Source organism: Glycine soja, chromosome 19 (assembly GCF_004193775.1).
Source record: "Glycine soja cultivar W05 chromosome 19, ASM419377v2, whole genome shotgun sequence".
NCBI lineage: Eukaryota > Viridiplantae > Streptophyta > Magnoliopsida > Fabales > Fabaceae > Glycine > Glycine soja.
Genome location: NC_041020.1, coordinates 50013097 through 50033813, shown reverse-complemented (window position 1 = coordinate 50033813; position 20717 = coordinate 50013097). Strand labels below are relative to the sequence as shown.

The window sequence follows — 20717 nt, the reverse complement described above, 5'->3', positions numbered from 1 at the left end:
CGCTTGTATAGTTTATTCTGAATTTACTACAACATTTATTTTAGTTAGAATACTTTCACTTGTTAACTTATTTGTAATTTGATTGTTTTTTCGATAGATGTCTTTATATTAAGGATATCTGATTTTTTTTGAGTGAATAATGATAAAAGGTTAAAAATATATAGAAATATTTAATATTTTTGTTATATGCAACTCCAACCAAATAAAAACCCAAAACTAATTTTTTATTATTAAAAAGCAAATGTAACAATTTCTATTCTGGTGAATAGAAAAGAATTCCACGTATTCATTCCTTAATTATTAGTTTGAGGCAAAATTGATAATTTCATGATGGAAAAACAGAATTTAATCCAAGTCCCAGTTGTGATATTTGGTAGTAGTAACTGGTAAGTAAAGTCTGTAAAATGTCAAATAGTAAATGAGTGAAGTCTGAAGTGTTTAATAATAGAACAGAAAGAGTGAAAAGAAAAGATGAAGAAGGGGGTTTGTGTTACCCTACCAAACCCAACCATTGCCATAATTAACTTGGGTACCAGTTACGTGGTGACACCACCCACCGCCTTTCGAGTTTCCACCCACTCTTTGCTTATTTATTCTCTTGCACCACTTTCACTCTCATCATCGCAGCAACAATGGAGGGCAAGAAAAAGACAACAAATTGCCTTCTCTTCCTGTTCCTCTCCCTCACCCTCTCTCTCTCTCTCTCCGCCGCATTACAACTCCAAACCCAAACCTTGCCCCTCCACTCCCTCCCCCACCCACCCGCAATCTCATGGCCCGAATCCGAATCCGAACCCGACCCAGAAGAAGAAGCTCTCTCACTTCACCTCCACCACATAGACGCTCTCTCCTCCAACAAAACCCCGGAGCAGCTCTTCCAGCTCAGGCTCCAACGCGACGCCAAGAGAGTTGAAGGTGTAGTCGCACTCGCAGCTCTGAACCAAAGCCACGCTCGCAGATCCGGCTCCAGTTTCAGTAGCTCCATCATTTCGGGCTTAGCACAAGGTAGCGGTGAGTACTTCACGCGCATAGGCGTAGGCACACCCGCAAGGTACGTCTACATGGTTTTAGACACCGGAAGCGACGTCGTTTGGCTCCAATGCGCCCCTTGCCGCAAATGCTACACCCAAGCCGACCCCGTTTTTGACCCCACCAAATCCCGAACCTACGCCGGAATCCCCTGCGGGGCCCCTCTCTGCCGCCGCTTGGACTCCCCCGGCTGCAACAACAAGAACAAGGTTTGCCAGTACCAGGTTTCCTACGGCGACGGCTCCTTCACATTCGGCGATTTCTCCACCGAAACGCTCACGTTTCGAAGAACCAGAGTCACGCGCGTCGCGCTCGGCTGCGGCCACGACAATGAAGGACTCTTTATCGGCGCTGCTGGGCTTTTGGGCCTGGGCCGTGGGAGGTTATCGTTTCCGGTCCAGACCGGTCGCCGGTTCAACCAGAAATTCTCTTACTGCCTCGTCGACCGTTCCGCTTCGGCCAAACCCTCCTCTGTCGTTTTCGGAGATTCCGCTGTTTCCCGAACCGCGCGCTTCACTCCTCTTATAAAAAACCCCAAGCTCGACACCTTCTACTACCTCGAGCTCCTCGGGATCAGCGTCGGCGGCTCGCCGGTGCGCGGCCTCTCCGCCTCGCTCTTCCGCCTCGACGCAGCGGGAAACGGCGGCGTCATCATCGACTCGGGCACCTCCGTGACCCGGCTCACCCGACCCGCCTACATTGCCCTCCGAGACGCCTTCCGCGTCGGGGCCTCGCATCTGAAGCGTGCAGCGGAGTTCTCGCTCTTCGACACGTGTTTCGACCTGTCCGGGCTCACGGAGGTGAAGGTGCCCACGGTGGTGCTGCATTTCCGAGGTGCCGACGTGTCATTGCCGGCGACGAATTACTTGATTCCGGTGGATAACAGTGGGAGCTTCTGCTTCGCGTTTGCGGGAACTATGAGCGGTTTGTCCATAATTGGTAACATCCAACAACAAGGGTTCCGGGTCTCCTTCGACCTTGCGGGTTCTCGGGTCGGGTTTGCCCCTAGAGGTTGCGTTTGAGACTTGGGAAATGGGAACAACTCTTTCCCTGTTGTTTTCTAATTATGATTATCAATTATTGTTGCCATCTTTTTTTTTTTTTTAATGTTTAGAAACAAGGCTAGATTAGAGAAGGAAGGGGAGATCTCAATCTAGATCTGAAGGAGAAAACTAGGATTCAACAAAACGAGAATGTTTCTAGTTTCCACCCTTGGGTTGTGGCTTGTTGTGTTTTTATTTTTATTTCCCAATTAAATACTCCAACTACTCCAATCCAATCCAATACAAGGGTTATTCGACGAATTTAATCTTTCAATTGCTAGGTAGTACTATTACTGTACTAGATCTGTACATACTCGTGATATTCTTGTTTTTTATTTTCACGTTTTCAAGAAAGAAAAAAAAAACTGAAAACTCCACTAGCAATGCCAATGGTATCATGGTAAGATATTTTGTCATTATTCTCTTATGGATCATATATGATATACCCACCGTTTTATATATTCTACACTCCTATCTGTGCTGCGCTAACTGCGACTAATCTTATTGAACGCGCATGTTACGCATCTAATTTTTGATTCAATGAACCTGTATACGATTATTCACGAACTGTAATGTCAGCTCTTGTGTTTATTGAAAAATTATCATCTCGATTATTGATAGACTAGACTGACAAAATTGATAGAATCTCGAAAATGAATGAAATGATGTGTACTACTGGAAGAAATCGTGGAAAGACAAACACGTACGGAATGACTGTCATTTTCTCATTTTGGGCTTCCGTACGTCCATGACATAGTTGTGATTAGGCCTTGGCTTTTGATCAATTATTTGGATTTTATTAATTTTAAGTTTGAAATTAGATTGTATAATTAAATCAAGTTTAAATGAACATGAAATTTGATGCTTGATGCCTATTGATTGTCTCATAATACTTTAAAAAATGATTTATTAAAAGTATTTTTTTTGTATAATGCTCTCAAATAATTTGGAATGGCTTTCCCAGCTGGTGACTAGCCCCTAAAATTGCGACGGGTCACTTTTCCAGCCTTACACCTGGAGAGTGTTATAATGGGTAAGCAACATTTATCTTTATAGTCCCCCCATGGCCTATGATGATTTATATATACCTTGGCTGTAGCAGCCAAGACACATGCATGTTCTGGTGCCACTACATACATAGGTCAAAATGTGCAAATTAAAGCATCAAGCAGCTCATGCTTCAAAATTAAGAGGTATACGAGACAAATGGAGAAAATTGTCAAATGCAAGGAGCCAGGAGGTACTAGTAAGTGGTAACTTTGGAAAGACAAAAGCAGTTGGCTCTTTTCCACATTGATATGGAGTCTAGCTGTTAAAGGGAGATTATAAAGTGGAGAGGGCACTAAGCCACGGCAAGCTGCTTTTGAAAATCACAATGATGAAGTAACCTAAAACTGCCTGCAGAAATTGCACTAGCCTACCATTCTACTTTGTGGGTAATAATCTTTTTTCACGGAGGTTATATTAAATGGAACGTAACGTACCAGCAAACTGGGTTATTGACGTCCATAGCGTGGAAAATAGTTATTTACATGAGATAAATGGCACGTTAGGTTTAGACTTTTAAAACTCAAGTCCCACTCCCTCATTAGAAATTCATCTAAAATAAAATAAAATTCTTATTTTGTAATGAAGATTAAACCTTGTTTCCACCCTTGTATATTTTTTTTTTAAAAAAAGCTTCCACCATGCCAAATCGTCAATGTTGGAGCATGCTAGTAAAAAGTTGGACCTATACCACGCTTGGTCTTACATTCCTAACAGTGTGAACAAAAAGGAATCAAGGCATATTTTTGAAATTCACGTATTTAATTAATATTTCTAAATAGACCAGCGGATCTGCCTTCAATTCATCGAACTTGGGGTAGCAATTTCAATTGAATTTTACCAATGTATGAAACCTTATATATGATTGGCCGTACACAAATCGTGACCACTTTCAAAATTTCTTAATTTTGTATACAATGGTTAAAGAATAATCCGTCATGCCCAGCGAAGCTGCATGTGAAAAATAGATAGAACACAGATTTCAATTATGCAGGGGAGTATAGACAAAACTTCTCCGATCGATTCGTAGTAAAATATGTGCATTGTATGGGAAAAAATAATGGGTCCAACGAATCTAAATCCTATCTTTTGTCCCTGAGATGATATATATTATTTGTACAATCAAAAATCAATTTAATGTTAATGTTTAACTTTCGCATTCGTTAGCATGGTTTATGGTTCTAAAAAAATTGGTATAAATCCCACTAATTAAACAATAATGCAAGGGGACAAATAGCGTACTCGAAAAACTATCGTAATATTTACGGGAATCAAATGGATACAATTTTTTTTTAATGAGAATTTGATTATAATTTGTTTAACTTTAGAGACTAAATAAAAAATCAGAATGCTAAATCATAATTTTTTATTATATTGTTTTTGTTTATTTATTATCATTACATCTATCACCTTCAAAATATTAAATTGATTTAGATAGAGGGTTAAATGAGACACTGATGGGGGTGAAAATAAGTTAAGAATGTCCAATGAGGGTTTATAGCCTAATTGATTAAGTTTGACTTATTATGCAAGCCGTGTTAGCTGGTAGTAAGAAATAATTACGAAGGTGTTTCTTATAAATGTTGTCGATGTTCTATTCTAACCGTTATCCATATGAGAAAGTGGCTAATTTGTAGATGATAAAGAAACATGAAGAGGCCTATATACACAGTAGTATAAATAAAATAGTGAACACTTGGAAAACGACAGCCCGTTTCATCAAATAGAACCGTAGAGGCCTAGACGACGTAGCGCGCAAGCAAGGGGGAAAATCGCGACCTATATAAATTAGGGTTTTCAAAATCAGATACAGACGGAACGAAGAACAGTTAGTTTGAGATTTAGGACTTGATGGATACGGAAGAAGGAGCTCATGGAAAGGGAACACAGGTGGTATCTTTGATTGAGAAGGCCACCAACTCCACCGCGCCGGAGGTCGATCCCCGCCTCCTAAAGGCCATCAAGACGGTGGTTCGCTATTCCGATTCGGAGCTCCGCCTCGCAACCCAAACCCTTATGGATCTCATGAAGCGTGACCACTCTCAGGTACTCTTCCCTTTTCAATTATCATTATTAAGGTTTCACTTTCTTCTCTGCTGGTTTCCAATTAGGGTTAATTGAATTCTGCCATCAATAAATTTCATTTTTGAATGAATAGCTTGATTCAAATGACAAATGAAAAAGCGAAACTTTAATACTTTATTTTTATTCTTCCTGTTATGGTTGATTCTATAATCGTGATAAGATGATGAAATCTCATTCATTTTATTGGTACGTTGAAAAATGAAAAAACTCACCCACTAGCTCAACCCCTATTTTAACTTTCAGATTACAACTGTCATCTCCAGCACAAAGTCCTCAGGTTGACCTTGACAGATATGTGTTGCAGGTCAGGTACCTTGCGCTTCTAATAATTGATGAGCTCTTCATGCGTTCAAAGCTTTTTAGGGCCCTTGTTGTTGAGAACTTGGATCAGTTGCTGAGTTTGAGTGTCGGGTTCAGGCGAAATTTGCCACTTCCTGCTCCGCCAGCTGTTGCGTCTGTTTTGCGTTCCAAGGCCATTGAATTTTTGGAGAAGTGGAATGTGACGTTTGGGTTACATTACAGACAGCTCAGATTGGGTTATGATTACCTGAAGAATACTCTCAGGCTCCAATTTCCTAACATACAAGCTAACTTGGAGCGGATTCAGCAGGAGAGAAGGGAAAGGGAGAGGAGGTCAAAAGAGATTTTGTTGAGCAAGTATGAGTCTTTGAAGGAGAATTCACCTTCAATAAAGGGACCCATTCTGTCTACGATGGATGAGATTGATGAATGTTTGGAGATTTTGCATGCAAAACAGGAGTCTGTGTCAGATGATATCTTAGATAATGAAGAACTTGGTGACTTCTGTTCTTTGGAGCTGCAGCAGCTTCGTCTTGAAGCATTGAAAGAAGGGGAGAAAGTTTATGAGGACAGTGATAACAAGGTAGTTTTTGATACATTGAGGGAGCTATACAAACTTCTGGTCACAAAGCATTTGGTTTCCATCCAAGAGTGCATTTCTGTTCTAGTAAGAGTTGAAGTAGCCGACAATAGATTCAGAGATTCCATTTTGAAAGAGTTTGTTGATATCCAAAATCGTCTGAAATCAGTTAAAAATAAATGTGAAGAGGCTGGTTGTTCTCTTTTAAACTCATCAAAACATGACGAGGAAGATTTTTGGGAGGAGGGTAATGTTGTATCTATGGAAATCTCATCTAGTGCAACCAACAATAAAAATAAACATCTTGACGTGGCATCAACTTCCCATAAAATGAGTAATGATAATCTTGGTTTGCACAATAAAGAGTCTAATGATTCTGGTACGGACACCCTGCTTCATCGAGGACGTGAAGTTGAGCCAAACTCTCCAAGGAGTAAACTTCAAGCCGAAGCTCCTGTGGTACGATGGAGTTCTTACCTGGATAACTGGGGTTCAAACAGGGTTTTTATGGCTAACCAGCGGGGTTTGGAGCTTGAAAGTCACTGGGGTAGGGTGGACAATGATGCAGTTATTCCAGCTGATAAAATTGCCGAATTGAATGTTCACGCAATGCCTTATGAAGAAAAGCAAATTGAGATCCAACCATGCCTGACTCCTTTGAGGAAAGGAGGATTATGTCAGAGAAGAGATCTGAAAGTTTGTCCATTTCATGGTCCTATCATTCCGCGAGATGATGAAGGGAGGCCACTCAATCAGAACTCTTCAGAAGACATGAATATGGATTTAAAGACTGATTTAGTAGAGCAGTTAGCAAAACAAGCAGAGAAAAATGTTCGTGAAAGAGATCAAGAGGTGGCAAAGAAGAGAGAAATTGATAAACAGTTGCTGAAACGTGCAAAGCTAGCTAAAGTTCGGGAACACAATGAAGCTGTTTTACGGGATGCTGCTTTGGCTTCTACTTCAAGATCAGCCACACTTGGAGAAGATGGGGAGGCAACTAATGAAGATAAACTGTCTGCCAGAGATAAGAAGCAAAGTCTCGCTTCCATGCTGCGAAAGAAAGTAACATCTAAAGATAGAATAGCTCAGAAACTTTTAAGTTCACGGGCAAGGGTTACTGCAGATAGGCAGCATGTGTCATGTGAAGATGCCAAATATAGAGAAGCCTTCCCAAATCAATGGTGAACTGAGTATACTCTTTTTTGAGCTTGTCTGATTACTCCGAAGTCTTAACAATACTTCAGAGTCAACTGTATTTTGGGTAAAACCTTGCCTGTGAGTCATGAGGCTGATTAGTCGAATTGAGTAAAATAAAATAAAACAAAACAAACTACTCATCTATTCATTTATTTTTCTGCATAGTTTTTTCTTTGTGGGCAGACTCATAAGGATGAAGGGAAGCAGTTGTTTGGCCAGTTTATTATTTTAAAATTTATTTCCCATATTTTTTGTAACATATTCAGCATATGGTAGGTACCAGAGGATTACAAGTTCGGCAATGATGCCAAATTACAATTTCACTTGGATTTGTTAACCTTAACTGCTTAGTAACGAGTCTTCAATTCATTAATATTTGTTAGTTGTTACTAAATGTCAAAATCACATAAAAGCACATTGACATTGGATTTCTATCCCTGAGTAGATGAAGTTGTGGTAGTGATACACACCGGATGGAACCCAGGAAGGTGCCATAAATGGTTTCCATTGACATTAAAGAAGGGCAGTTCAGCTGTCAGTGAAGTGGTCTGAGTTGTTGCTGCTGCTGGTTGACCCTCATGACTACTTTGCGAATTATTTCTTTCCCCATCAAGAAGATACTATTGCAAAGAAAAGCACAATCCCTCTCAATATAGAAAATCTTGCGCTTACTCCATCACCACCTAGATTTAACTTCAGACGTTGTTTCATCAGTAAGTGGATTTTTATTTTAGTTTTTATGATTTCAAAATAAAGGGCGTAGGAAGGTGGAGCAGAGTCACTAAACTAGAAAAAGAAATATTCCTTTTGCCCCATTTTTTTGGCACCAAACTGAACGTCTGAACTTTTTCTGCTAATTTTTCTGTTGTATGGTTATCATTTGTGGTTCGCGAGGGAAACTTTTGTCAGCACATACCACTTGGGCTAAAATTTGACAAAAAAAATAAATTAATGCCTTTTCTTTAGGCATGGTGAATTTGCCTTGAAGCAGCGACGAATCGGAGTCATTTTCTGATGCCAATATTTTATTGCACACGACGGGGGTCAGCTCTCATAAAATTTAGGGTTAACAAAAGGAAAGCTTACATTAGATTTTTTGTTGCAAGTGACATTATTCGCTCTAATCTTTCCTTGGAAATCGTTTTCTTACCATCATATTTAACCCCGCAAACCTCATTATTATGCATGACTTTCCTAAAGCCAAATTGTTATTATGGCTTTCTTCTGTTGTCTTCATGCCAGTAGTAAGTAATACTATCAAGATTTGAGAACCAAAATTGAAGGAAAAAATCTAACAGAATGTGATTCATTAATTTTAATTATATGCATGGGTAGGATGAGAGCAAGGACACGGGAAGATTACGATAAGTTTAGAACTTTCATGTACGTTTTATTTATTATTTATTTATTTAAGTTTGTAAATGTTAACATTATTTCTAAATACGTTATTTTACTTTTATTTCCCTTCCATTTTACTTTCCACTTGGCCTGTGAAGCACTCCTTAACAGTAAAAGTCAAGGAAAAATAAGAAAAAGGAAAGATTTACAAATAAGACAAGATATGCACGATAAAAGTACAAGGAAGTAATTATGACGACGTTTACCAGAAAAACAAAGGGAAAAAAGAAGTCAAGATCAGAAGGACCTAATAATAATTAAATTGTCATCTTATCAACAAGAGTAGCATAGAACCAAACAATTTTCCGGCCAAAAATTTCTTCTAAATAGTTCGTAGAGCATCCATAAGGTATACGTGTTTTAAGAGTGTCCTCAAATGACGCAATCGTATGACTAACGACAATTAAGTCCACAAATCAATAATATAAAAAGAGAAGCAACACTTTGAACACCCAACTAAGAAACTAAATGTTTTTCAAACTGCGGATAAGCCTGACATCCACGCCAAAATAATTGATAGTGGCATAGTGGACCTATGGTATATGAATATGAATATCCATCCATTCTACACAAAAGTGAAGGTGTAGACCCCCGCAAAGCAATCATTCAAATCAAATTGCGCTCCCTTGAATATTGCACACCATGATACCACCACATGCCACAATTCTAAAGGACTTCAAAAAAAAAAAAACCCAGCTATTTCCAATTGGCATCATGATCCAGGTTGGGAAAATGGCTAATTAATTCCCTTGTTAAATTAAATACTAATGTTGTGATATAGTTCAATCATGATGCCATTGGTGCTAAACTAAGAGTTCTTAATACAAAAATTTGCCTTTTAAAAAATATTTTGTGATATAATTGACAAATAACACTATCTTTTAAGTACAGTACTTAGAGTTTTAATTTGAGATATGTTTGGACAAATTTATTCAAAAATACTTACATGATAAGAAATAAAAAAATTATAAACTAAAATTAACTTATATATAAACTAAAACAAACTTTTAGTAAAAAAAATTATTTTTTTATTTTTTTCTTTGTTTCTCTTATACTATTCCTATTTATAAGACTTAAATTAAAAATGATATTTTTTTTTACTTTTTATAAGATAAATATAATATTATTTATATTAATTATTTTTAGATTAAAATACTTTTAGATAAATAAGAGAAATATTAAATTGATAAATTAAAAGAGAAAGAATAGTATTAATGACAATTTTTTTATAGAAAAATATATAAATTTATGATATATTTAAACTAATTATTTTTTAAACCAAAAGTAAAATATATTTTTAGAAAGAAAATATCTAAACATTCATTTAATCTTTATGATAAAAACATCTTAAGAAATCTGTCTTTTAAATAAATTTTCATTTCAACAAATGAATCTCTAATTTTGGGTCAAAGATACCTGAAAAAAAGAGAGAAGAAAATCCCTTATTAAAATTAGTTTACCTTGACAATGGCATAGCGAAACATTGTGATAGAAAAAGTTTACTATCATTTACCTGCCCCTTAAATAATAAATGAGTAAATGAGTACAGTACTTCCCTTGATCTACATTTTCTTCTCTCTCTTCATTCTCCAACCTCTACGTTATTCTCCTCCATCCCGATCTCTTTATTGTCTTCTTTCTCTCTTCCTGGTTTTCGTTGGAGAATCCTGAAAACCGCTTGATTTTAATCAAAGGGTCATCAGGATTCGGGCACCCATATCTCGTATCACTCCTTCTCTCCTCTGTTGTCTTAGAAAGAAGACCAAGAAAAGCATCAATTTTTGCAAGCAATCTTCTTCTTTTGCCCTTTCTCTTGTCTTAAACACACACACACAACAACCCAGCTGCTGAAGCTGAAGCATCACAACTCACACATGATTCGAGTGGCCACAAATTAAGCGTGTTGGTGTTATGAGTGAGAGAATGGAATCGAGTAGCATTGAGAGCAGCACTGTATCATCGATGACTATGATGGAAGAGGATGAGCATCCCCATCAGTTTTCTTCAATCTCGAAGCTTCATAGCAATGGCCCCACCACTACCAGTGTCCATGACCTTCTTGAATGCCCCGTTTGCACCAACTCTATGTACCCTCCCATCCATCAGGTACTTCTCTTATCTGATCCATTTTTGCCTTTTGGGTTTGCTTCCAAAAATTCCTTGATTTGTTTCTTTCCTGTTATGTTGTGTCTATATGATTTGTTTGTGCCCGTATTTGCTTTCCTCTTTTTGATTTGCTCCTATTAAAAGAGGATTTTTTTTAATGGGCCTGTCTGGTATGAAGGGTTTGGATTTTTTTATCATAACATCCAAGTCTTAGACAAAGAGCATGTACAATTGTTGTTGGGAAGTATGTTTTATTCACCCTTTTTTTTTTAAAAAAAAACTGTGTAGATCTTATGTTTTGCTGGAATTTCATTTTGTATGATTCCGCTTATCAAGGTTGAAGATTTGGTTGCTATGATGGGTTTTACTTTGATCAAGGATTGGGTCTGACAAATCTTTTTCTTAGATTGAGTTCCTTTTTTTTTATACCTGTATTTCCTTGTTTGCTTACGTTGAAATTAGGATTGGTGATGGATGGAGGGGGCAATATTTAAGTAAAATTTTCATCAAGCCCTACTAAATTCCACTCAAGTCATTGTTGTGATTTTTCAGACGAAGGTATGGCGTGAACATATATGGCTATAAAAAGGGCATAATCGTTATGTTTAGGTGGAAAATTTCACTAGGGTAACTGTGTAGATAGGGATTCAAAAAGAAAAGAAACTTAAATGCATCAGATTTTAGGCTATATAACTTCTTTTCGCTATGAGTAAGGGGAACTTTAATCATAATCAGTTTTAGTTAATTGAGCAGATAAGGATGTTAGAAAGGCTTGAAGAAAAGAAAAAAACAAGCAAGGCATACGGGGTTTGCGGCTTACTGGGGATTGCTAGAAGGAGTTATTGTTTCTAACTAATTTGAATGCAAAATTTTCACTTACGGCATGTTTATTATGCCTGTTCCAACCTTGAGGAACCAGAGAATCGTTTTCATGTGTCATAGTTTAAAATCTTTTATTTAGTTTCTTCTTTGCATATTGTAATAAGAGAAATGCTAGCAAGTAGCAACACATTTTTTTATTATTGGATATAGGTCTATTCTTAAAAAAGCCAATGCTTGCTTTTAAAAGTGACCTATTTACCAGATAACTAATTTTAATATGTTAAAGAGCGTGTTGTTGGCATTGCTCATCACAATAATTGTCTTGGTTGTTTATTAAGATCTCACATCGGCAAGACTTGGGCAATCCTCCCACCTTGAGCAATTGGGATTGAGTTAGATTCAAGGTACAAGCATTTGGGAATTGGGAGAACTTATGAAAATAACTTGTGATATCTCCATAAGCTGTTTTCAGATTATTTTCTTAAGTTCTTCAGGATAACTTATGAAAACAGCTTATTAGTTATATATAAATAATTTAATCCTATTTTCTATTCAATTTATAAAACAACTTGTACTTAACCACTTGTATGGTAAGTACTGTTCAATAAGTGCTTAATTAAATTGTTTACCTAAACACATCCTAATTTTAGCAAAAAACATCTAGAATTAATTTTTATGCCCAAACACAGGTATCTCTCAATGTTGTTTGAGATATTACAGCACATATCCAAATATGCAGTTATTAATTTATAATGAAAAGTAAATGGAATGGAAAAAATAAAAGGATCAGGTGTTACGTTCTATTTTTGCTGTGAGATCAGGTGTTAGTTAATTCAGTATCTTAACACAATGAATTCCCTTCATTCATCACAAGTCTTATGACATGTAGCTTACATATTTGCAAAAATGTGTCAATGTGATCAATCAAATCTAGTGTTAACTTAAGTTTTGTTATGTGATTAATCAAATCTAGTGTTAACTTAAGTTTTGTTGTGTGCTCAGTTATTTCAGCAAAGTAGTGGAGCATTTTTTCAGCTTTTGTCATTATAATGTGAGGAATATAATTGGTGTATTGTGCATAGCATTATATTGTGCATTTTGATTATATTATTTTGTCATTGAAACCTTCTGTCCTTGTCCTTGTACAGGTTACTAGATCTATAGTTGAATAATGATGCTAACAAAACAGTGACTTATTCTTAAAACCAATTTTTTTATGCAGTGCCACAACGGGCACACACTTTGTTCAACTTGCAAGACAAGGGTACACAACCGATGCCCAACTTGCAGGCAGGAACTTGGCGATATAAGGTGTTTGGCATTAGAGAAGATAGCAGAATCACTTGAACTGCCTTGCAGATACATCTCTCTTGGGTGTCCAGAGATATTTCCCTATTACAGCAAACTCAAACATGAGGCTATTTGTAACTTCAGACCATACAACTGCCCTTATGCCGGGTCAGACTGCTCGGTGGTTGGGGATATTCCATGCCTTGTCGCTCATTTAAGGGATGACCACAGGGTTGATATGCATTCTGGATGCACTTTTAACCATCGCTATGTCAAGTCCAATCCCATGGAAGTAGAAAATGCTACATGGATGCTAACGGTATCTATAACAATTATGGACGTCCTTCTTTAGGGTGTAATGCTATATGGGATGAACTTGATATGACATTCATTGCTATGCATTTTCAGGATATTCCTTCATTTCATGCACAAGCACACACCTACATTTTGGACTTCTTCAAATCCCATCCAAATTGTTAACGCATTCTTGTTTATGTTAGGTTTTCCACTGTTTTGGTCAGTATTTTTGCCTCCATTTTGAGGCCTTCCAGCTTGGCATGGCTCCGGTTTACATGGCGTTCCTCCGATTCATGGGGGATGAAAGAGAGGCGCGGAACTACAGCTACAGCTTGGAGGTGGGAGGAAATGGACGTAAACTAACTTTTGAGGGGAGTCCAAGGAGCATTAGAGATAGCCATAAGAAGGTCAGAGACAGTCATGATGGTCTCATCATTTACCGCAACATGGCACTTTTCTTCTCAGGTGGAGACAGGAAAGAGTTGAAGCTACGAGTAACAGGAAGGATATGGAAAGAACAGCAAAACCCTGAAGGTGGAGTGTGCATACCCAACCTGTGTAGCTAGGTTGATTGCATATTCTCTTGAATTCTATTTCTTGCTGTAGATAATTTGAGAAGTGTTAATCTTTGAATGGTGAATGGTTATGGGGATTTAACTTCCAAAAAAGAAAAAAAAAACTGAGTTCTAACCAAGATACTTTATCAGATATTTGGTCTCCTACTTGTATCATATTCTAAATCACTTGAGATTCTCAAAAATATTTAAAGGGGTTGTTACTTTTCAGCATGCTTTGGATTTATACTTCTCTTTTCATTCCGAACCGGATCAAGTCCCAAATGGATCAGAATCAATGGTGAACAACTCGGAGATAGCAAGTTTGTACCTTTTGAATTAAAAAAAAAAATAGTTTAGGTCAAAATATTTTAGCTACTACTTTTTTTACAAACGTTAAAATTATCTTTAGGTACAAAAGGCTACAAAATTTTCAAAAAATAATATTTATTGGCATATTTGCAGGATAAATATAATACTCCCTAGACTCCTTGGTGGCTTTTATGAAAGGTTTAGATTATACACGCTTGTACTAATATAAAGTAAATAGCTATTACATTGAAAAACATTATTGCATTACAAGCTAAACTGAAAAACAGCATTATTGCATTACAAGCTAAAGGAATTAGCAATATGATAGCGTCAATTGCATTACCCTACTGGCAATCTTAATTCAAGAAATCCCTTTAACTTGAGTATTCCTGTGCTGCGTTCATAAATGCCTAACGAACCTCCGGGATTTAGAGACTGCGACTGGTTGGTATAGAAGAGGTGAAAACCACGCACATATTAAAATAAGAGTTAAAAATGAAGGAGGATTTGTTGATACTAATTACTATGTGGTTAAACACTTTCAACACCTAATTATAAACTTTTGTAAAATGTAGAATTAATTAATTTAATTGTTAAATTTTGGGATATATTATAATTATAATGCATATCAAATTTTTAATTTTTTTATTCATATGAATAGGAGATAGTATTAGGAAATTAATAATAACTTACACATCCTACATAACCAATCAAGAAAATAGATGTTATATTTTTTAAAATTAATAAAATTTGGCAAATTTGATATATTTCATGAAAACTTTCAATTCTATGGTTTGATCAATAAAATTTACCTTTTGTGAAAAGTTATCAAGTAAACAAGACTTATAAGCGATGTCCACACACACATAAAAGGATAGGATAGGAAATAACACATTTAATTATATTGTATCCACATACTGTAAAAACCACTTCATTATCCACATTTCCATTTTCACACTCCTAACAAGAATGTTGAAACAAGACAACACTCACTACAGGACAAGAATGTTAAACTACAATTCAAATTTAAAAAAGATATCAACAACAATCTTGAAAGAATTTGTTAACGGCAGGAAACTACCAAAAAACAAAACCTAGGGAGTTAAGCTAAGAATGGTTTGACATTCCAACCAAAGAAAGTAGATTTCCTTTGTCAAGAACTAAAAATCCAATTATTTGAGCTATACATATGTACGTGAACATATGTACACACTGACATGTATATACTAGCTACTAGAATTCAATGCTTTTATAAACGAGCTCTGACAATCTCATCGAGGCGCAAGTCCATGATTTGGGAAACAGCATCCAGCAATGTAGCTTCACTTGTGCCAGGAAGAACAGAATCCAGTGCTGCTTGTACTATTTCTTCAATCACAGATTCCTTGTTCAAGGATTCTCTGCACATCAGGTTTCCAATGGCAAAAGGGGTCAATCCTCTCTCTACCCCTTTCTTCAAAAGCATGGTTGAGATCCTAAGAGTGCGGGCACATTCAACTGGCAGATCCCATCCATGAAACTTTAAAAGGGCAATATCTTCTTCAGCATCCAGTGACTTTATGTAGTCAATAGTTTCTGGGGAGTATGGCTGGCGAGCTTGAGGCCAGTAAAGCCACTCAAAGGTACAATCTTCAAACTGTTGGAATGGCAAATATGTCAAAATGATTGCAATATAGTAGAATGTAGAGTGATAAATAAAGGGAAAATATAGGATATAGAAGCATAACCACATGCATTAAAGCACAACCAAGAGAGCATAAAATAAGGAGCTTACGCTTGTGGGCAGGCAGTATCCATGATCAATTGGAATCAGAACAGACTGGTTGTTGTCCTCCTCTTTGCTGATCAAAATATTCCCAGCATGCCTATCTGCATTAGCCAGTCTTATGTCCAAAACAGTAATTTTATGTACCTCCTTTACTGGGAAAGCCCCCGGGCCCATATCTTCACAACTTCCACTATTTTCTGTGAACATTTGCAAGGAGCCAATCTTAGGAGTAAATTCTCTGGGATAGTTGAATGATTTATGCAAGCACTTAACCATCAATGTTGGGGGAACACCAGCAAAGCCCTTCCCATCACCAAATAACGAGCGGCGCCCACTCAATGGATGGTCTAGAACATAGGCTGCAACTTCCCTGAATGCTCCTTGACCAACTCTTGTACCCTTTTTTAAGCCTTCGCCATCTAATGACAAAGGAAGACCTCGAGGGTTATTCAGAGCCATTGGCTCTTCATCAATAGGCTTAAAAACAGACACATACTTTTGCCCCGCTGAATCAATCATAAAGTAAGCCCCTCCTGTACCCTCTGCAGATCTGATTGGATATTTGCCACTGCCAAGTCCATCATATGTAGAGTTCACCATATTCCAAATAGCTGGAGCTAATTCAATTTTAGGGTTAATAATAACTGGCTCCAAAATAAAATCTCTATCGGGAGGCTTCCTCGGCACAGCTCTTTGAATGACATCAGACTTCCTAATAGTATCTTCTTTACCAACATCATAACTTCTCCTGTTAGTATTTCCATTGACATCATTTTTTTTCTTATTAATCAAATCTTTTGCTACAATGGACAACTCAAGGGGCCTCCTCTGAACTTTAACATGTTTTTTTCTCACAAACAGATGTACCACTGCATCATTATGTTTGCAGCATATTTCATCAATAAGCCTCTGGTCCTCAAGCCTTTCCCCATTGCACACAAGCTCCTGCTCCTCAGGATCATCAAACTGTTTCTCCCTTCTGGCAATCCGCCGCTTTATGTACCCGACATCCCTGCCTCGTTCGACCTGAAACGTGAATTCCTTCCCACAAGAAGTTTTCACACTGATGACCTGAAGATCTGACAGTTTGATTATCAAATGCAAAACATTTCCATCGGTTACTCCATAGTCCTTGAGCAGCGAATCACTTCGCGCAAGCTCTCGGCCAGCATAAACCAACTTCTGCTTGTTTGTTAAAAACGGAAGGCTTTCAGACCTTTGGATTTTGAATTTGACAGATTCAATGGTATCCCACTCCATAACACGGATGGGAGTCAATGAGCCAGAAAAGGAGAGGTATATGAAAATGGATTTATCTTCCAAAGACAAGTGTGATGGAATTGGAAAAGGGAATGCCATTGGTGAGAGCAATGGCTCAGTGGGAACCACACTAAGAGTAGAGACACCGGCAGATGACATTTTCACTATTGATATCGAACAAGAGAATGAATGCAAAACAAATTAAGCTTGAAACAAAGAATCAAACCCCTAAGAACCTACAAATGTCACAAAAACACTGCCATTTTTGTACAATTAGGCTACCTAGGGTAATGATTAGATTACACACTCTTGCCCAGGTCTCCAATAACAACAAACTTTAACAAGAAGCTACGATCTTTTTAAGAAAAAGATTCAATCTCCATTTCCTCATCTCAGAAGCCTAAGATTTCTAAAAGCGGAACAAATCACAAATGGGTCTAAATCTGAACCAATGACAAAAAGCTCAAAAAGAGAGAGAGAGACAAAGAGGGCAGATTCTTACCACCCCCCAAGAAGCTGATCAAAACGACGCCGGAGTGAAAAACAGATGCAAGGGGTTATTGAATCGAAGGCAGGAAGAGGTGCGGATTATGAATGTAGCAAACCAACTCAATTATTCAGAAAAGAAAAGGGTTGCTGTTGACTCTGACAGAAAGCGAAAGAAAGAGAGAAAACATCGTATAAGCGCGTGTAGCCGCCTGGTATAGTATAGTATACGGAGTACAAAGCTTCAGTTTTTCATGAAAGAACAAACAAAGTCGCTATCTACCTATATCTACATGTATGTATGTATCTATGTAGTGGTGGGTTTAATTTAAGGTCATTTTTGTCCTCTTACGTTGAGAAGAAGAAAATGGAAGAAAGAAAGGTTCCTTCACAGTGACACGGCGTAACCAATCAAGAATGAACGCGTTGATAGGGTAACCTGACGTGGAGGAACCCACGTAGTATTCTCAGCCACTTCACCATAATTTTTACTGTGTATTTGTACGTATTTTGAATTAATTTCAAAATTAAAGGGGATCTAGCAACTAGCAAGGAAGGCACCGTCTGTTACTTTAACGTTCATGCTTGTGTTGTGTAATCCATGAGGTGTGTTTGGATGCGTGTTAAAAAATTTGATTTTAAAAGAATGTAATTTATATTTAAATATTTTATTCTAAAATTAAATTAAAAATAATTTTTAATATAAGATTTTGAATCTAGTATAAAAATTATTTCAATCAAAAATGAAATTTCTGATTTATTCCGATTCTAGGATGATGCCTTGTGTTGTGTCCGATTCTAGTATATTTTATGAACTTTTTGTCTTCAGGTAAAGTTGGGCAAGAGGGAGAACATTGCAAACTGAATTATCTAATAGTAACACGTTATTTAGATTTGCTGACTCATTTTTCTTTAGCTTTATCATCAAATAAACTTCAAACAGCAATGCATTACAACAAGGGAGCACAAAACAAAGAAAGTTCAACCTACCATAATATAGGTAAGAACAGGCTAAACTGAAATAGATTTCGAATTTGTTTGAATAAAATTATTCGTAAACACTTTTAAGATGATTTTTTTTTCATAAATTAAAATTAACTTATAATAAATTAATTTATAAAATTTCTTTCATATTAATTTTTTTAAAAAATTATTTTAACTTATGCATACATTTATTTAACTTTGAAATAAATTATTTCACTTTTTCTTCTTATTTTCTTTAAATGTGTGTTATGAAGAAGTTTTATCCAAATATATTTTTAATAATACTTGAGTGTGAATGTCTGGTATATTTTCAAAATCTAAGGGCTGAACCTAATTTAATTACTACTATAATATAAGCTAGTTTTGACTTTGAGGTTCAGCTTAGCCACCTTAAAATTTTAACTTATCCAAAAAGTTTGTTTTATAACAAGACTTTAAATAAGTATAAAAAAAGACCATTTGTAATCAGGATAACAATTGCTTTTAAAATAAACCAACAAATATATAATCTGATAATAAAGTGTAAAAATTTAATATAATATTATTATTCTTATAGGCTCACATATTATTATTATTATTTACTAAATAAGTCAACCTATTAGACTTAAAAAGATTTTTTAACTGACCTAAATAGCTAAATAAGTTCTTAAAAATTTATTGTCATGACTTAATAAACAGGCATGGCTCCAGAATGCTTGAAGATGGCTAGGTTATAAACGTCCTGCTTTTGACTTGATCAATTTTTACTTTTAAGACTTGTAACCCGGTTATATGTAGTAAAGTAGGAAGGCAAGGATTCAAGAAGGATGAAGGGGAGTATTTCAGGCGAGGTCTCAAGGGATTTTATTGCATATGGCAATTTAAATGGTCAGATTTCTGGTGTAAGACACTGAAGAAGAAAAAAAAATCTCATTTACATTCTACTACGGTTGATTATTTGTCCTTTAGATACAGTGTACTGATTAAGCAGGCCATGTCATATACCATAAGGCAACATCAGGGCAAACAATGATATCAATACAGTTTGACCAAAACTGGCATTGGAATCAATCACCTAAGCTCCCACCATGTAAGCTTGACAACAGAAACAGGCTACTAAAAAGCCAAGCAGAGCACCAGCAAAGACTTGAGAAGGAGTGTGACCTAGAAGTTCCTTCAGCTTCCTTTCACTAATTGGATGCCCTTGAAACAGGTCAGCCACAATCAAATTAAGCACCTGTGTCCAGCCACATTTTCTGGTCAAAGATTTTCTTCAAAGTAAAAAGGAAAACGCATTCAAATTACTACATAAAAACTGGACAGTGAAAACAGAACTCTCCTATCGTTTAAGGGAGACATCCTGATAACCTAAAGAACAATAGCAATAAAAAAACATTGGAGTATGCTGACTCAAAAGTGCACGAGTGATAGTTTCAAGATCTCTGACATTTTTGGTAAACCTCAACAAGGAAGGCGTTAAAACATCATACTTGATTGTCATGGAATACATATGGAATGCAAATGATAATAAAATATGCATATATGATGATTTACAAGCTAACAAAATGATATTCACTCCTAACTGATGACTTCGGAGCACTAGTGGACCTTCGGACATAAATATCAACATGACACCATAATTTCTGCTTCTTTCCAGTTCAAGTAAAAACAATAAGTAGCATCATAATAGCATACTTCAAAAGTAAAAATAAGTAGAGTACAACTTGGGAAGAGCAACGACTTATTAATGGAGAAACAGCTATTTTTGGTGGCATAATAAAACCTAGCTAGTTTCTGGTGATCTAAGCTTAGCTTTTGGTTAACAACATCCTCTAAAACTTCAAATTAACAGCCACCAAGAGTCCAAGACAGAAGAAAACCAAATATTTGCAAATCAATAAGTAATTTCTTTCAGCACTTAAAATTTAAGGTTCCACATCCACAGGAAATAAAGGTACATTCAAGGATAATGTCTCGGATGTGAACATATATACATTTGCATCCACTAGGTAACTGTTTGAATAGGTATTTGGTCCTCCCTGCATCACAGCTGGGGAAAATCAAATGTGATTTTGGCCCCAATGATTATAACTTATAAGAAATCTTAACACTTATTACAAGCAAGGGCCAATCACTGTCAGCACTTTGATCATTCCATAACCCATGTTAAAGATCGCCAT

General features: G+C 36.6%; 5 protein-coding genes across 7 annotated transcripts in view; 3 read left to right on the top strand and 2 right to left on the bottom strand.

Moving 5' to 3' along the window:
- The first annotated feature begins 496 nt into the window (after positions 1 to 496).
- On the top strand, positions 497 to 2338 carry LOC114400397 (aspartyl protease family protein 2-like). Its single transcript, XM_028362838.1, has one exon. It carries the CDS (start codon positions 633 to 635, stop codon positions 2049 to 2051), a length of 1419 nt encoding a protein of 472 aa, XP_028218639.1. The 5' UTR covers positions 497 to 632; the 3' UTR covers positions 2052 to 2338.
- Positions 2339 to 4745: 2407 nt separating this feature from the next.
- On the top strand, positions 4746 to 7604 carry LOC114398311 (UV-stimulated scaffold protein A homolog). 2 transcript variants are annotated; one of them, XM_028360498.1, is made up of 2 exons: positions 4746 to 5165; positions 5509 to 7604. In XM_028360498.1, exons 1-2 carry the CDS (start codon positions 4971 to 4973, stop codon positions 7267 to 7269), a joined length of 1956 nt encoding a protein of 651 aa, XP_028216299.1. In that variant the 5' UTR covers positions 4746 to 4970; the 3' UTR covers positions 7270 to 7604. The 2 variants fall into 2 exon arrangements, with proteins under 2 accessions (XP_028216299.1, XP_028216300.1); XM_028360499.1 differs by having other exon boundaries at positions 5034 to 5165; positions 5448 to 7604.
- Positions 7605 to 10232: 2628 nt separating this feature from the next.
- LOC114398312 (E3 ubiquitin-protein ligase SINAT3-like) lies at positions 10233 to 13982 on the top strand. Its single transcript, XM_028360500.1, has 3 exons — positions 10233 to 10785; positions 12830 to 13216; positions 13398 to 13982. The coding sequence occupies exons 1-3, from the start codon at positions 10591 to 10593 to the stop codon at positions 13758 to 13760; spliced, it is 945 nt and encodes a 314-aa protein (XP_028216301.1). The 5' UTR covers positions 10233 to 10590; the 3' UTR covers positions 13761 to 13982.
- A 958-nt stretch (positions 13983 to 14940) lies between these two features.
- LOC114400187 (phosphatidylinositol 4-kinase gamma 4-like) lies at positions 14941 to 17868 on the bottom strand. Its single transcript, XM_028362509.1, has 2 exons — positions 15835 to 17868; positions 14941 to 15696 (listed from the first exon to the last, which is right to left on the bottom strand). Exons 1-2 carry the CDS (start codon positions 17245 to 17247, stop codon positions 15310 to 15312), a joined length of 1800 nt encoding a protein of 599 aa, XP_028218310.1. The 5' UTR covers positions 17248 to 17868; the 3' UTR covers positions 14941 to 15309.
- Positions 17869 to 19448: 1580 nt separating this feature from the next.
- The window catches only part of LOC114398985 (uncharacterized membrane protein YuiD), a 2800-nt gene continuing 1531 nt past the window's right edge, over positions 19449 to 20717 (bottom strand). The window contains exon 2 of one of the 2 annotated variants that reach the window (XM_028361079.1): positions 19449 to 19774. In XM_028361079.1, the coding sequence (XP_028216880.1) occupies positions 19613 to 19774 (162 nt within the window). In that variant the 3' untranslated portion in view covers positions 19449 to 19612. Of the gene's footprint in view, positions 19809 to 20717 lie in introns of both variants that reach the window. The other variant, XM_028361080.1, reaches the window with a different exon arrangement.

What these genes read in the sequence shown, in the direction of transcription:
- LOC114400397 (XM_028362838.1), top strand. Translation starts at nt 633, where the DNA reads ATGGAGGGCAAGAAAAAGACAACAAATTGCCTTCTCTTCCTGTTCCTC.
- LOC114398311 (XM_028360498.1), top strand. Translation starts at nt 4,971, where the DNA reads ATGGATACGGAAGAAGGAGCTCATGGAAAGGGAACACAGGTGGTATCT. An exon ending in TGAAGCGTGACCACTCTCAG is followed by an intron (nt 5,166 to 5,508) that starts GTACTCTTCCCT and finishes TATGTGTTGCAG; the next exon opens with GTCAGGTACCTTGCGCTTCT.
- LOC114398312 (XM_028360500.1), top strand. Translation starts at nt 10,591, where the DNA reads ATGAGTGAGAGAATGGAATCGAGTAGCATTGAGAGCAGCACTGTATCA. An exon ending in TGTACCCTCCCATCCATCAG is followed by an intron (nt 10,786 to 12,829) that starts GTACTTCTCTTA and finishes TTTTTTATGCAG; the next exon opens with TGCCACAACGGGCACACACT. An exon ending in ATGCTACATGGATGCTAACG is followed by an intron (nt 13,217 to 13,397) that starts GTATCTATAACA and finishes TGTTTATGTTAG; the next exon opens with GTTTTCCACTGTTTTGGTCA.
- LOC114400187 (XM_028362509.1), bottom strand. Translation starts at nt 17,247, where the DNA reads ATGTCATCTGCCGGTGTCTCTACTCTTAGTGTGGTTCCCACTGAGCCA. An exon ending in GATACTGCCTGCCCACAAGC is followed by an intron (nt 15,697 to 15,834) that starts GTAAGCTCCTTA and finishes CCATTCCAACAG; the next exon opens with TTTGAAGATTGTACCTTTGA.